The sequence below is a fragment of the Nicotiana sylvestris genome, chromosome 3 (assembly GCF_000393655.2).
Source record: "Nicotiana sylvestris chromosome 3, ASM39365v2, whole genome shotgun sequence".
NCBI lineage: Eukaryota > Viridiplantae > Streptophyta > Magnoliopsida > Solanales > Solanaceae > Nicotiana > Nicotiana sylvestris.
In genome coordinates, this window is record NC_091059.1 from 167,849,761 (window position 1) to 167,866,273 (window position 16,513).

Sequence of the window (16,513 nt, forward strand, 5' to 3'; positions counted from 1 at the left end):
TTTTTGGGGTGTTACATTTTTCTTATTCCTTTTTCCTTTACAACCTTTCTTTTTTAATCATTAAAAAACTGAACAAGCTCGAGATTACAAATAAAAATTTATCTCTTTCTTGGAGAATTAAAATCTTTATTTTTTGTCAATTTTTCCAAAGTCATCTATGTGTCAATCATGCGACGCCTAAAGAACTAATCTAAGTTGTGAGTCCTACACTTTTACCGTCGTTTCTCTGCTTAAAATACTTTTTTTAGTTAACTTAAGTGATATATCTATACATCTTCTGATGTTTGGGGCTAGAATTTAACTTCGATTCCTAACCATGCAGAGTCTTTGTAGATTACATAAAATAAAACTATACTTAATTTTTTAATAAAAGTAAACTAATAATCTGCACGTTCAATAATTTATAGGATAAGACATATTATATGGAAACAATTGGAGTATTTAAAACAATGCTATGAGTTAAATTCTCGGAACAGATGGAGGCCCTCCTTTTACTTTCTAACTCTAGGCATTTCTTTGCTTTAATGATAAAAAGATTAAGCTCCAATTTGCTATAGATTTTGACTACTTTTATTTTTAATTTTTTTTTTTTGAAAATATTGTTAACAATTAATTTTCAATATATTTCTTTTTAAGGTTTAATTAAATCTATGTCAAAAGTGCTAGCTAAGAGCCTGTTTGGATGAGCTTGTTGTAAGTAATTTTTAAGCCAAAAACTATAAATTAGGAACTCTAATTTTTAGTTTTTGGTTTAAAAATACTTAAATAAGCTAATCCAAATTAAAGAGGAATAAAGGGAAGAAAAAAAAATAATGTACGGATTTTGTCTTGACCCGAAAGATGGAGCCAATGTACAATATGTGTGGCTTGCGTAGACCCATTCTCGAATTCTGCGGCGTTAACACTCTCTTTACAAATTCTTTCCAATTTCACCAGTCGTCTCCAGTCTACATATTACTGCTCGCTTTTCTTATCAATCCTATTTTTCAAACTATCCATTTCGATTAATGTTAAACTCCAAGCGAAGCCATGCAAGTAATTGAGACCTCTTGAGCTGAACAAAAGAATGCCCAAAAATTCCTCATTTCAAACACCCATTTGCAATTACTAATCAGTGATCAAAGATTAATCTTTTTGTTCCACAATCGCCATGCTTTTCCATTTTGATCTAAAAGAATTTCAAGAAAAGGTGTCCACTCAACTCCGGCCTTTGCAACGGTCTTTCCAGTTCTGGGTTCGGGCTGCTGATATTTATACTGGTTATAAAGTAACCCCCTTTTGTCTCTTTCACTCTGTGTTGGTGTATGCATAGCTCTTTTGTTCCTAGATAGTAGTTCAATTATATATATTTAAGGTCTTTTTTTGGGTTGCGTAGGTATTTCAGGTAAGAGCAAGTTTAGAGAAGGATGTGCAGAAACAGGAAGTAATGTGGGAGAAGCAGCACGCGGTTGCTGCTGACAAGATATACAACATGTGTTCTGACCTTGGTGGGTTTTTCCTCAAGGTACTTCTTCTATTAATACAAGGATTTAAGTTATACAACAACAGTGCGGTGAATTTTTACACTATCAATTTAATGTAACCTGTTATAACATGTTATTTACCATTCGTTTTAGGTTACTAATTAATGCTTATTGAATAAAGTTATTTGCTGTTACCTTTTAAGTGACCTGATCATGTAGATATTTTTTATGCTGGTAGTGCATAGAATTTAAACTATTAAACGAAAAATCCAATTTCTTTATCTATAAGGGGTTTGGCTTCATTGTTATTTGCTTCAATTTTCTAATCTTGAACAGGCACCATGTGATCTAAATTTGATTTCTCCTCTTTTTCATCAAACTGTTAGTAAAATCTTTATGATTGAAACGTATTAATCTCGGGCCGCTCCCCACCCTGTTGAGGAAATTGCGTGATTGTCATTGGTTATGCTTGCGTTGTTTTTAATTGTTTGTTTCAGTTATTTTTAATATTTATGCTGTATTGTAATAATCCTGTTAAATATTCAGTCTTTTGATGCTTAATGATGTCAGGTTGCCCAAATAGTTGGGAAGCCAGATTTGGCACCAGCTGCATGGGTCAAAAGGCTTGTTACTCTATGTGATCAAGCACCAGCTACACCATACAATGTGGTTAGGGCAGTGCTCGAGAAGGAGTTGGGTCAAAGTATTGATGAATTGTTCGAATATTTTGACAAGGATCCTCTAGGCTCTGCCTCTATTGCGCAGGTATCTACTTTTCTGCTCTCTTTCTCGTTCTTGCTAAATTATAGAATGCTCAAAAACACATTTCTTTGCTAGAAAAATTGGAATCACGGGATGAAAGATAGGAAAGCTGATTAAGTGTTTAAGCGATACATTTGAGTAGTCTTTATTTCTTTAAGCTCAAACCAACAGTAAGGAAGTTTATAGATTTAATCATAGAGTTTAATTCATGTTTAAATCTAAAACATTATCTTGTCGTTTCTTGGTTTAAGACATGCTGCAAAAGTTAACTTTATGTATGATTTTCAGGTTCATCGAGCAAGACTCAAAGGTGACAAGAATGATGTTGTCGTCAAGGTAAGAATTTGAATGTCATCTTTCATATTATTGTGAGGTTCTAATTGTCATACAACTGTAGGTCCAACATCCCGGGGTTCAGGAATTGATGATGACTGATATTTGCAACTTGCAAGCCTTTGCGTTATATATTCAGAAGACAGATGTCAAGTTTGATCTGTTCTCTGTTACCAAGGAAATGGAGAAACAGGTGCAAAACGTTCACGAATTTGCAATGTGTCTTGTACTATTAGACTTTTCGTTTTCTTTTCTTCTCCTATCATTGTCCATGATATTTTCTTGCTTTAATTTTTTCTATATGCTGAGGTTCTCCTAGTGGAGGGCCTAATTGTAATTGATCCAGTTCATGAAAAGGAAGGAATATGAAACTGGGATTAATTCTAGATCCTTCCTATGATTATAGGACCTTACAAGTCTGTTGCTGTGTTATGGGTGATACTCTGTACTGCTATAACGAAAGTTCTTCCAGAGGATGTTATGCCATGTCTCAACTGCTTAAAGCAAAAGATTTAGAAAGCCTGTTCATCTAATTTGATTATCATCTGTTGAGCAATACCCATAGTCGGTCCATCATAAGTCCCTCCCTACAAGAGCAATATGTTCATGCTCACCAGGAAAATGTTTATTAGTGCAACTTATAAGAAAATGTTCATTATCGGATTCAATTTATGTCAATGCTCAGTAGGTTATCATTGCTGACGAATCAAAACATAGAAGTTGTACTACATAAGACTAGTTGTTTTTCCTCCATAAGCTAAATTAGCTAATGTTTAATGTTATTAAATATGAATTTTGAACTAGACTATATATATTGAGTGATTTCCAAACCCAAACCCACCTTTTTTTTTTGTGTGTAAGGAATTCCTAAACCCTTGTTGTTTCTTTTGTTCACCTACACACTTTGCATTTCTCTTGGTAGCAGTTTCTAATTTATAGTAGGGCTGCCATTGTTGTTTCCCTCCCCCATGAAATACCGTTCTTGTGTTTTACTCTATGCAAAAATGGTATTAATTAGGAGATTGTCGGGTACAATCTTTTATGTATTGGTTTTTGCTTTCTGTGTGGTACTTGACCTCTCTAATGTTTGATGTGACACTGTTGTTTGTCTACAAGACTCTAAATACTTAAAAATCAGTGAATATGCACCAACTGATATGTTGGTATTTGCATGAAGCTAGTTGACTTTCTCTCACCTGAATGCTATTACTTGGTTAAGTGAATCTAGTAGATTATTCCCCCCCCCCCCCCCTACTTTTGCGTCTTTGAAGTGATCTGGTTTCAACTTGTTCATTCAAGATTAGCTATGAATTCAACTTTGTGAGGGAGGCTGAAGCTATGGCAAGAATTCGTCATTTCCTTTGCCAGAATAACAAAAGGTCCCCTGTTCGGGTACCTCGTGTGATACGAGACATGGTCAGCAGGTATGCTCAGGTGAAGAAAATTTGTTTTGTCTGCGTTGCATTGTGAAACATAAGATGAGACTATTTACTTTAGCTCCGCTATTGGTTAGTAATTACATTGTGTTTCTATTAATGTGTTTAACTTTGTCAAGACTTTTTTTTTAAACCTATAAGTGTTATACTTTGTTATGACTTGACTAAGTATTGAACAAAAGTCGACTAGTTTCTCCACTGTGGTGCTAGTCCATAGTACGTGGATGTCTGATCCTTAATATAAGGCTTTTCTTCAAGCGCACTGTTATTTGCAAGGCATAGTCGATGATACACGTGGATCACTTTGTAATTTGCAGTTTGTTTCATACTCACTTTATTATAAGCTTTATAGTCTCCTTGATACTGTAATTGCAAGACAATCAAATATCTGTTTGCATGTACTGAGGATTGAATATTTTCTGTCGTCCTGGTTCTTCCTGAAAGAAATATTACTTTTGACCACCTACTCATGGAATTAACCGTCATACACTGGGTGACACATGTGTAGTCTACTAACGCCCACATGCTATGGGACTTGAATGTGAGATTGGTTCAACATCGCTGTTTCAAGATTTTTCTAGTGGGATCATTTCATTTGAATAATATCTTGTCAAGTATATTTGGTCTTGCCTTAGTCATTCTATGTTTTTTTTTTATATTATATATTCTTCAGATAAGTTGCTTCAGGGTAGTTTTAACCAAATATGAGGAGTTTTAAAGTGGTCTGGTGTTTTTCTTTGAGAAAGAATATTTGATGTATTGATTTGATATTGTGGGCAGTGCTATTTGTATTTTAGTAGCTCTCTCATATATAAAGATAGTGATCACAAAGGTCAATTAAATAACTCCTACATAGAAAGAGATGGGTGGGTGGGAGGTATTTGCATCAGATTACATGGGAGTGGATGCTGGGTGTTTGCACTCTACTAGTTCTACCAAAAAGGTAATTGTTAGCAAATAGTAAAGGATAGGTGGAGTGAAAGGAGGAAATACTTTTGAAAGAACCAAAAAAATAAAAGGAAAAAGAAAACCTTATGCTTGTTGTCTGGTGCTGGATTAGATCCTGTAGCAGGGCACATTGAAACACATAAAGTTATGTGATCCACCACTTAAGGGTAGCTTTTGTTTTGTATGTTTAGTTCAAGAACTCTACTTCTACCCCCTTATATCTACTTCTGAAGATGTCAAAGGTGCTTTTCCATGTGCTTATGCAGCTCCACAAGTTCCACTTATTCTATCTTATATTTCTCTTCTCTGCATTAGTTTGATTTTTTGAGCTAATTTTAATTAGTTGATTGACAATGATGGGAATAACTATTTCTCGCGTGAATTTTGGTTTATTTCTGTTGATATTCTACCTATGTGTATCCACCTGAGCAATCACTTTCTTTATACTGCTACTAGGAGGGTTTTAGTGATGGAATACATTGATGGCATACCCATTTTGAAGCTAGGAGATGAAATGGCAAAGAGAGGCATACATCCTGATGGCAAGTTAGCGGCAGCTGCAAAACAGTAAATCCCTGAATTATCCTAAAACTTGTTCTGAACCTACCTGCTTGTTCATTCACCGACACGTTTCCTTGATGTATACATAGTCTTCTGCCTTTGTTCCCCTCTAAAGTGGTCATTTTTCATGTCCGTGTATATTTGAATGTCCATGTGGAACTCCTCTATGTTGCTCTTTTCTTAAAATGTTTATAGTGAAGCTCCCCCTTTTTCATTCTTAAAATGCAGGAATATCCTTAAAAATTTGTCACTTGCTTATGGACAAATGATACTCAAGAGTGGTTTCTTCCATGCAGATCCTCATCCGGGAAACATTCTGATCTGCAAAGGTTCTGAGGCAAGTGCACATTGGAATACCTAAAACTTATCCCTGAACGAAGCATTTACAGCCATCCTTCTCGCAATTAATGTACATCAAAGATTGTTATTTACATTATTCCTTTCAGGTTGCATTGCTTGATTATGGACAAGTGAAGGATCTTCCTGATGAACTGAGGCTTGGATATGCTAAGTTGGTTCTTGCGATTGCCGATAATGACCCTTTAAGAGCATCAGACAGCTATAGGTGCTATAATTTGCCCTGAAAATTTTTTGTTGTAAATTTATATTTTCCCTTTTTCTGCTTTCACAGCAAAAGAGAATTAGCTCGTGTCTGTTACTCTCCAATTACTCTAGAATTGGAGAAATCAGTTACTGTCCTTTGTGTGGTACAGGTATTTCAATTCTCGGTTATGTGGATTCTGACTATGCAGGAGATCTTGACAGAAGAAGGTCCACAACTGGATACATCTTTACCCTCGTTGGCAGTGCCGTCAGTTGGAAGTCGACTTTGCAGTCGATTGTCGCTTTGTCTACGACAGAAGCAGAATACATGGCAGCAGCGGAGGCGGTAAAGGAAGCTATCTGGTTGAAAAGTTTAGTAGCGGAATTGAGTTTGGTTCAGCTGGAATCAACTCTTAGATGTGATAGTCAGAGTGCTATTCATCTAATGAAAAATCAGAGATTTCATGAGCGCACTAAACACATTGATGTCAGATTTCATTTTATTCGAGATGTTATTGATGAGGGAACTATCAAGGTCGTGAAGGTTATCACAGACGATAATGCTGCAGACATGTTGACCAAGATAGTCCCGCTCGCTAAGTTTGCACACTGCAAGGACTTGGCGGGGGTGTGCATCAACTGATGCAACTCCGAAGAGAACAGTTGCTAGGTGGAGGTGGTATGTTCAACAATGGTTTGATTCTTCTTGTTTCTTACAACGGGGTTGCCCAGTAAGCTTAGAAGTTTTGGCCAGAGTTGTTCACACGCTCGAAACGCAAACCAAGGTGGAGATTGAAAATGTTGGTTTATGTTTAGTTAACAATGGCATGCTGAAAATGTTGGTTTATGTTTAGTCAACAATGGCATGCCAATTGGAAGAGTTGGTGGAAAGAGTTGGTGTGGATGCTAGGAGGAAGCTTCCTCCTTTGATGTCACCCATGACATCAAGAGGAGGTAGTTTGATGTCACCAATGACATCAAGAGGAGGTCTTTACCTCTATAAATAGATGCACTCCTTCACTTGTAGAAATCATCCCAAAATAATACAATACATTGTAGTGAGTAGAGAGTTAAGAGAGAAATTCTCTTAAGTGTAATTGGGAAATCTCCCCTTCCTTTGTTAATATTAAAAGGGCAATTGTTCTCTGGTGGACGTAGGATTATTTTGATCCGAACCACGTTAAATCTTGTGTTCTTTCTTTTACGTTTCCGCTAACAATTGGTATCAGAGCGACAAGATTCTTTAACGATCCAAGGAGGAAGAACAAGCAAATATGAGTTCCATGAAGTTTGAAATTGATAGATTCAATGGACGCAACAACTTCAATATCTGGAAGATCCAGATGATGGCGTTACTGCGGAGGGAAGGTTCAATCCATGCTATTGACGGAAAGTATCCTACGGATATATCAGCTCCCGACAAGGAGAAGATTGAAGGGGATGCATTGAGTGCAATCCAACTATCCCTTGCACCTAACGTGCTTTGTGAAGTGAGTACGGGTACCGAAGAGACGGCCAAACAGTTGTGGGAAAAGCTAGAAGGGCTATACCAAGACCGATCAGTGACAACAAGAATGTTGTTACAACGACGTCTTCACACATTTAAGATGGGGTCAGGTACTTCGTTACAAGATCATTTAGATGCGTTTAATAAACTTGTCATGGACTTACAGATTGCAGGAATTAAAAGGGAGGAGGAGACGCTTGCATGTGCTTTGCTATTTTCATTGACTTCAGGATATCGTGATATTGAGAATTCAATGATGTATAGCAAGGAGCCTATCAAGCTTGAGCAAGTGCGGCAGGCACTTAACTCTAGTGATGTGCGGAGGCACATTGAAGGAGATAGAGATGACCAGGCAAGTGGCCTCTTTGTAAGAGGCCGGACTAGCCAACAGGGAAAGACCAAATCAAAGCACAGATCAAAGTCTCGTGTGAACAAGAAGAATACAGAGTGTTGGGGTTGTGGCAAGAAGGGGCACTTTGAACGAGATTGCCCAATGTCAAAGTCCAAGGAAAAGGCGAGTGCATCTACAGTTGAACAGGTACATAATTTTGATAATGATTATGTACTAACAACATCGTGTAATAATAATAGTAGTTATGAAAACAAATGGGTGTTAGACTCTGCTTGTACTCTGCATATGACGTTCCGAAAAGACTGGTTTAGCAGCTACGAGAAAAGTGGAGGAACCGTAGTAATGGGCAATAATGCAACTTGTGCAATAGTTGGCATTGGCTCAGTTCGGGTTCGCTGCCATGATGGAATCGTGAGGACTATTACACAAGTCCGTCATGTTCCTGATCTGAAGAAGAATTTGATCTCCTTGGGTACTCTGGATGAACAAGGCTACAGGTACATGAGCGAAGCAGGAACTATGAAGGTGACTAAAGGTTCTTTAGTCATGCTGAAAGGCAAGCTGGAGAACGGCCTTTACACATTGGCCGGAAGCACCATTGTTGGCTCTGCAAATGCATCTACAGTGCAGTTATCTAATGATGACAAGGCAAGACTATGGCACATGAGACTGGGTCATATGAGCGCACGTGGACTGGAGATGTTGAGCAATCGTAAACTTTTGGAAGGTGAGAAGATCAGCACGCTTGACTTCTGTGAGCACTGCGTTCTAGGGAAGCAGAAGAAGGTCAGCTTCAGCACTGGCAAACACAAGACAAGAGGAGTGCTAGACTACATCCATTCAGATTTATGGGGTCCTTCTAAACTTCCATCGAAGGGCGGAAAGAGGTATCTTCTCATTTTTATTGATGATTTCTCACGAAAGGTTTGGGTGTATTTTTTGAAGGCAAAAAGTGATGCTTTTGAAGCATTTAAAGAGTGGAAGATTTTGGTTGAAAATCAAATGGAGCGGAAAATCAAGTATCTTCGCACAGACAATGGCTTGGAGTTTTGCAATGAAGAGTTTAATGAATTCTGCAAGGTTCATGGGATCTCAAGACATAGGACTGTCAGGCATACCCCACAGCAGAATGGAGTTGCCGAGAGAATGAACAGAACTCTTCTTGAAAAGGCTCGTTGTATGCTCCTACAAGCCAAAATGTCCAAAGTATTTTGGGCTGAAGCAGTTCACACTGCTGCTCATATTGTCAATCGATCTCCAGCATCGGCAATTGACTTTAAGACTCCGAATGAGGTATGGTCAGGTGAACCCTCTAACTATTCATACTTACGAGTATTTGGGTGTCCAGCTTATTATCACGTTAATGAAGGAAAGCTTGAACCAAGGGCTAAGAAGGCCATATTCGTAGGGTATGTGGATGGAGTAAAAGGGTACAAACTTTGGTGTTTGTCTTTACTCAAATTTATAGTTAGTAGAGATGTCACCTTCGATGAATCCTCTATACTTGATCCCCGTAAAGTTTCCGTGGAGTTTTCAGGAAACAAGAACAACGAGCAGGTGGAGCTTCCGGTGGAGCTTGCCAAGGAAAAGGATCAAGAGACTCAGGTTAAAGACGAGTCAGAAGATGTAGGCCTTGAAGAACTTGCTGTCAATGAACCATACACAATTGCGAAGGGGAGGGAGAAGAGGCAGACACGAGAACCGGAACGCCTTATAAATCAAGCAAACTTGATTGCATATGCGTTCGTAGCTGCACAAGAAGAGATTAAAGATCTGGAGCCCTCCTCGTATATTGAAGCAACTTCTTGCAAGGATGCCGCACAATGGCGGTTAGCCATGACTGAAGAGATGGAGTCTCTTCACAAGAATCAGACATGGGTCTTAGTGAAAAGACAAAAGGGGAAGAGGACAGTTGGATGCAAGTGGGTCTACCGAAAGAAAGAGGGAATTCCTGAAGTGGAAGATGCTAGGTTCAAGGCGAGATTGGTTGCAAAAGGTTTCAGCCAAAAGGAGGGAATTGACTACAATGAGATTTTCTCTCCGGTCGTGAAGCATAGCTCAATTCGCGTGCTACTAGCATTGGTTGCACAATTTGACTTGGAGCTTCAACAGCTTGATGTCAAAACTGCTTTCTTACACGGTGATCTAGAAGAGACAATCTATATGGATCAACCTGAAGGTTTCCTAGCTGAGGGAAAAGAAGATCACGTATGCCAACTAAAGAAGTCTTTGTATGGTTTGAAGCAATCCCCTAGACAGTGGTACAAGAGGTTTGATGCATTCATGACTACACATGAATTCTCAAGGAGTGCATTTGATAGTTGTGTGTATCACAAGAAGATGTCTGGTAACTCAATGATTTATTTACTGTTGTATGTTGATGATATGCTTATTGCTGCTAACAACATTACAGAGATAAATGCTTTGAAGAAACTGTTGAGTAAGGAATTTGACATGAAGGATTTAGGAGCTGCAAAGAAAATCCTTGGTATGGAGATTTCAAGAGAAGACGATGTTGTACATCTTTCTCAGAAGAGGTATATTGAAAGGGTTCTCGAGAGATTCAATATGCAAACGTGCAAGCCTGTAAGTACACCATTAGCTCCTCATTTTAAACTTTCAGAGTCACAAATGCCTCAGTCCGAGGATGTCCAACCCAGGAAAGAGGCATTGGGAAGCTGTCAAGTGGATATTGAGATATCTCAAAGGAGCTTCTGGTGTTGGTCTTACCTTTCGAAAAAGTGGTACAGGTATTTCAATTCTCGGTTATGTGGATTCTGACTATGCAGGAGATCTTGACAGAAGAAGGTCCACAACTGGATACATCTTTACCCTCGTTGGCAGTGCCGTCAGTTGGAAGTCGACTTTGCAGTCGATTGTCGCTTTGTCTACGACAGAAGCAGAATACATGGCAGCAGCGGAGGCGGTAAAGGAAGCTATCTGGTTGAAAAGTTTAGTAGCGGAATTGAGTTTGGTTCAGCTGGAATCAACTCTTAGATGTGATAGTCAGAGTGCTATTCATCTAATGAAAAATCAGAGATTTCATGAGCGCACTAAACACATTGATGTCAGATTTCATTTTATTCGAGATGTTATTGATGAGGGAACTATCAAGGTCGTGAAGGTTATCACAGACGATAATGCTGCAGACATGTTGACCAAGATAGTCCCGCTCGCTAAGTTTGCACACTGCAAGGACTTGGCGGGGGTGTGCATCAACTGATGCAACTCCGAAGAGAACAGTTGCTAGGTGGAGGTGGTATGTTCAACAATGGTTTGATTCTTCTTGTTTCTTACAACGGGGTTGCCCAGTAAGCTTAGAAGTTTTGGCCAGAGTTGTTCACACGCTCGAAACGCAAACCAAGGTGGAGATTGAAAATGTTGGTTTATGTTTAGTCAACAATGGCATGCCAATTGGAAGAGTTGGTGGAAAGAGTTGGTGTGGATGCTAGGAGGAAGCTTCCTCCTTTGATGTCACCCATGACATCAAGAGGAGGTAGTTTGATGTCACCAATGACATCAAGAGGAGGTCTTTACCTCTATAAATAGATGCACTCCTTCACTTGTAGAAATCATCCCAAAATAATACAATACATTGTAGTGAGTAGAGAGTTAAGAGAGAAATTATCTTAAGTGTAATTGGGAAATCTCCCATTCCTTTGTTAATATTAAAAGGGCAATTGTTCTCTGGTGGACGTAGGATTATTTTGATCCGAACCACGTTAAAATCTTGTGTTCTTTTTTTTACGTTTCCGCTAACACCATGCAAAGCAAAACCTAGTATTTAACTAGAGAAGGGTAGAGGGGCAGACCCATTATCCACCGAGTTTCGGCTACGGTTGGTCCAAAGGATCTGCCCCAGAAGAATTTCTCGGTCATCAAAAAAAATAAATTGAATGGATGCCTTCTTATGGCGCAAGTTACTTTTAAAACCTTCTCTAATTGTACATAAGGTTTCTGTCCTTTCTTTTTGTGTTGCTCCTCTGTTTCTTTGGTGGGAGGAGGTGGTGGGGATTACATTTTTGTTGCATTTAGAAATTTGGAGTTGTATCTGGAGGAGAATTCCAATGCAAGGATCTAGAATATACATGTTTATAGATTGTGTGTGCAGCAAAAAGGATTTATGATTCGAAAGTTCATTTTCAAATTACAGCAAGTTGTTTTGGAATTGAAAGTGGATTTTAGAATAACCCCGAAGGTGTTATTCAAGGCATTTTACAGTATAAACCTTTACTAGACTTGCTTAATATTCAACAACAACAAACCTAGTGAGCTCTTATAAGTGGGTATGGGAGGGTAATGTGTATGCAGACCTTACCCCTACCCTGGAAGGCAGATATGCTGTTTCCGATAGACCCTCGGCTGGAGAGTAGATGAAAAGAAGCATAGGCCACAAGTAGTAACAACAACGGGAAATTAAGAAAACTAAAGCGAAAGATATCAATCAAATAGTAGGTAAAGATAGCAATCTATGAGTAAAAGTGATACCATACTAATACTAATGCTACCTGTTTGAGAAAGAAAAATCAAAACACTCGACTACCTGCTAGCCTTCTAACCTAATTCTCGACCGCCACACCCTCTTATCAAGGCCCGTCCTCAGTAAGCTCTAGCTGCGCCATGTTCTGCCTAATCATCTCTCCCCGATAATTCTTAGGCCTACCTCTACCCTTCCTCATACCCCTTGTAGCCAACCTCTCACACCTTCTAACCGGGGCATCAATGTTTCTACTCTTCGCATGCCCGAACCATTTCAGTCTCGCCTCTCGCATCTTGTCCTCCACGAGGGCCACTCCTACCTTTTCCCGAATAACTTCGTTTATAATCTTATCAAATCTGGTATGCCCGCACATCCATCTCAACATCTTCATTTCAGCTACTTTTATTTTCTGGACATGAGAGCTCTTGACAATACTCTGCCAGATACAACATAGTCGGTCGAACCACCACTTTATAGAACTTACTTTTAAGTTTAAGTAACACATTCTTATCACATAAGATATCGGAAGCGAGCCTCCATTTCATCCACCTTGCTCCGATACGATGTGTGACATCCTCATCAATCTCCCCATTTCTTGTATTACCGACCCAAGGTACCTGAAACTTCCTCTCTTGGGAATTACTTGTGTATCGAGCCTCACCTCCACATCCTCTTTCTGAGTTACGTCGCTGAACTTGCACTTCAAGTATTCCGTCTTGGTCCTGCTCAACTTGAAACCTTTAGACTCTAAGGTCCACCTCCAAACCTCCAGCCTCTCATGAACACCACCCAGCTTCTTGGAAATCAGAACTATGTCATCCGCAAATAACATACACCATTGTCCCTCCCCTTGAATGTGTTGAGTCAGTGCGTCCATCACTAAGGAAAATAAAAAGGGGCTAAGAGTTGATCCCTGGTGCAACCCCATCTCCACCGGAAAGTGCTCCGAGTCTCCTCCCACTGTCCTCACTCTGGTCTTAGCACCATCATACATGTCCTTAATCACCCTAATATAGGCTACTGGGACCCCTTTAGCCTCCAAGCATCTCCATAGAACCTCTCTCGGGACATTGTCATATGTTTTTTCTAGGTCAGTGAACACCATATGCAGTTCCTTCTTTATTCCCTTGTACTGCTCCGCCAATCTCCTTACAAGATGAATGGCTTCCATAGTCGATCGACCTAACATGAAACAGAACTGGTTCTAGAAATAGACACACTCCTCTGCACCCTCATTTCTACCACGCTCTCCCACACTTTCATCGTATGGCTTAGCAGCTTGATATCTCTATAATTATTGCATTATTGCAATTTTGGATATCAACCTTGTTCTTGTACAACGAAATCATCGTACTCCACCTCCATTCCCTGTCCTAAAAATGATGTTAAACAACCTAGTGAGCCACTCCAAACCTGCCCAACCTACATTCTTCCAAAATTCCACAAGGATTTCGTCTGGCCCGGTCGCTCTACCCTTGTGCATCTTACGTATAGCCTCCTTGACTTCTTCTACTCTAATGCGCCTACTTCTTCTACTCCAAAACTTGCTTAATATTCATTGGAAAAAATTATAGGAACTTCTCCAAATCAAAGGACTAAATTTGATGTCTACCCGATCCAAAATCTTTAAACCGATGGAATGATGGATCCTTTTCCTACGTGAGCACTTAGGGGTCATTTGATAGAGTGTATAAGAATAATGCAGAATTGGGTGTATTAATAATGCTTGCATTAGTTATGTTGACATATTTCTTATCGTTTGGTTTAATTTATTAAAGCATTGCACAATTTCTAAAAGAATTGTTTGTTTACAAAAATACCCTCATAACTAGTACATCACTTTATCTTTTTAAAAGAAACATATGTTGATGAATGTTTTTATATGAAAAAGGTTTTAAAAAATTATTTGATTTGTCTGTCTATATTGTAGTATAGAACTTAATATTTAATAAAAAAAATATGCTAAGTATTTATTTATTTACTAGGGATATAATGTTATTTCTCACTTTCTTGGATTATTTCAAACTTGCATTAGTATAATAGCATATTTTAATCGAGCGTAAATTTTGAAGGACAATTTTGTCTTTAACTAAGTTAATGCATGCATTAAAACCATTGCATTGTTAATACCATGGTTTCTTATGCGTTAGTTATACATAGGATAATACTAAATAGAGTGTATAATTAATGCTTGCATATATAATGTATAGGTTCAAAAAGTGTACCAAACAAAGTATTATTAATACACAAAGCTAATGCATGCATTATTTTACCTAATGCATTCTACCAAACGACCCCTTATTGCTGAAAATAGAACATTGGAAGTAAATAATTTAGAGATGAAGGTTGATATTTGCATGTAGCATCAAATATGGTAAGTGCATCACCCATGTATTCATCATGTGGCCAATTCATCCTTAATATTTCGCGAAACATAGTATGAGAGTGATAAAATGGTAATCCCTTTTCTGATACAGATTTCTGCCAAATTTCGTAGGGCTTCAATCTTGTTCATTTTTTCCCATTTTCCAATCAATTCATGAGAAACTTGCGTGAAGAGTGAATCCTAAAGCTCATTCTCCAGTGTTACTTCTTAAATTGCTTTAAATGATATTATGTTGTCTGAATATCCCTTAAGCATAAATGTATTAGTGGTGTACAATTGGATTATAACTGCAATTATTTTCCCCTTATAGTTTCCTTTCTTCTTATGTATAGACATGAAAGAGAATGAGAGTGGTGTATATGACATCTAATTTTAGGTTAAAACAGTGCATCATTTATTTGAGATAAAGGGAGTTGTTATTCTTTGCTTGATAAATGTTGTAACAAGTTTGTTTTTCAAATTTTCAGTCTATAATTTTACTTGTAAGATATTCCAAAACCAGACATGATGTCTTTCACCAAGTTACACTTTATTAGATTTCCTACTGTTTACCATAAACCCCGCCTTTGGAAACGATAGCATATTTGCAGCTAATCATTGGTTTCCCTTCATTCATGTGGTGATAACAGTTGCACTGGCCAGCACCCTGCATCGTGAAGAATTTTTCAGTTGAACTAATTGGCAAATCAAATATGAATATACTTTATAACAATTCTGAAAATTGTTTGTTCTGATGACAGGCTTTTCCAGAGGAACTGTTTTCTGTGCTCCGTACAGTGCATCTCCTGAGAGGACTTAGTGTTGGTCTAGGAATTAATTTTTCATGTGTCGAGCAGTGGAGACCCATTGCTGAAGAAGTTCTGTATGTTGCTGGAAGACTTACAGGTATCTTCAGTTACAGCAATATCTCTTTCAATGCAACTGTTCCATGGGTAAAGGGCATTTCCCAGTTTTGGACATTTGATTTTATGAGCCAAAGAAGTGATTTAATCCCCTGCTAATTTGTAAAGAAAAAAGGGAAGCCTGTTACGAAGAATCCCACGTTCACTCAGGGTCCGGGGAAGGGTTGTACCCTTAGTGAGTGTGATGTAGACAGCCTACCTACCTTAATGCAAGCTTCAGTGGTTGATCCCACGGCTCGAACCCGTGACCTATAGGTCACAAGGAACAACTTTACCAATGCTCCGAGGCTCCACTTCAATCCGCTGCTAATTTTGTGATCCATGAAAATGATTCGTTTCTATTTATTTTTAGATATTTTTGTTCCCTGGCCGAGATGCTCTGTTGCATACATCAATTTTACATATGCATATTTTTCCTTGTCCAAGTAGACCGTTTTTCTTTAATCTGATAGGATGATTTCCTGTTGGTAATTAGTTCCTATAACACAAGCTACCAATTTTTCTTATATGGTTTGCGAGTACCTCTCTGATATTTGCTTATTTACAGCTAAAGATCTGAAGCAAGTGCATAGACGTGGAGCTTCTAGAGGAAGATTTTGGAGATAATTATTTAATGTATGGAAATTATCAATATGGGCCTACCTGGAATATGGTATTTATTGTAATTTATCCTAGTCATGTTGATGCCTTAGCTGCATCCTTGTCATGGAAAATTCAATTACAGATTTTTCCTTTTTAGTTGTATTGGATTAGAAGTATTGTCAATAACATTGACTACCAACAGTAGTCTTTCAGGAATATTTGTTAGTTTCTGTCTTGATTTTGTTTTGGTTCCTTAAA

General features: G+C 38.3%; 1 protein-coding gene across 1 annotated transcript; it reads left to right on the forward strand.

Annotated features, from left to right (window-relative positions):
* Positions 1 to 881: 881 nt before the first annotated feature.
* LOC104248455 (uncharacterized) lies at positions 882 to 16,513 on the forward strand. The gene is made up of 11 exons (XM_070171155.1): positions 882 to 1,267; positions 1,376 to 1,504; positions 2,034 to 2,228; positions 2,514 to 2,561; positions 2,623 to 2,751; positions 3,858 to 3,982; positions 5,399 to 5,509; positions 5,732 to 5,840; positions 5,950 to 6,068; positions 15,512 to 15,656; positions 16,221 to 16,513. The coding sequence occupies exons 1-10, from the start codon at positions 1,151 to 1,153 to the stop codon at positions 15,558 to 15,560; spliced, it is 1,131 nt and encodes a 376-aa protein (XP_070027256.1). The 5' UTR covers positions 882 to 1,150; the 3' UTR covers positions 15,561 to 15,656; positions 16,221 to 16,513.

Bases quoted from the DNA above. Each gene is read 5' to 3' on its own strand.
- LOC104248455 (XM_070171155.1), top strand. From the start codon at position 1,151: ATGCTTTTCCATTTTGATCTAAAAGAATTTCAAGAAAAGGTGTCCACT. The intron at 3,983-5,398 runs GTATGCTCAGGT...TACTGCTACTAG, and splicing joins ATACGAGACATGGTCAGCAG to GAGGGTTTTAGTGATGGAAT. The intron at 5,841-5,949 runs GCAAGTGCACAT...TATTCCTTTCAG, and splicing joins TGATCTGCAAAGGTTCTGAG to GTTGCATTGCTTGATTATGG.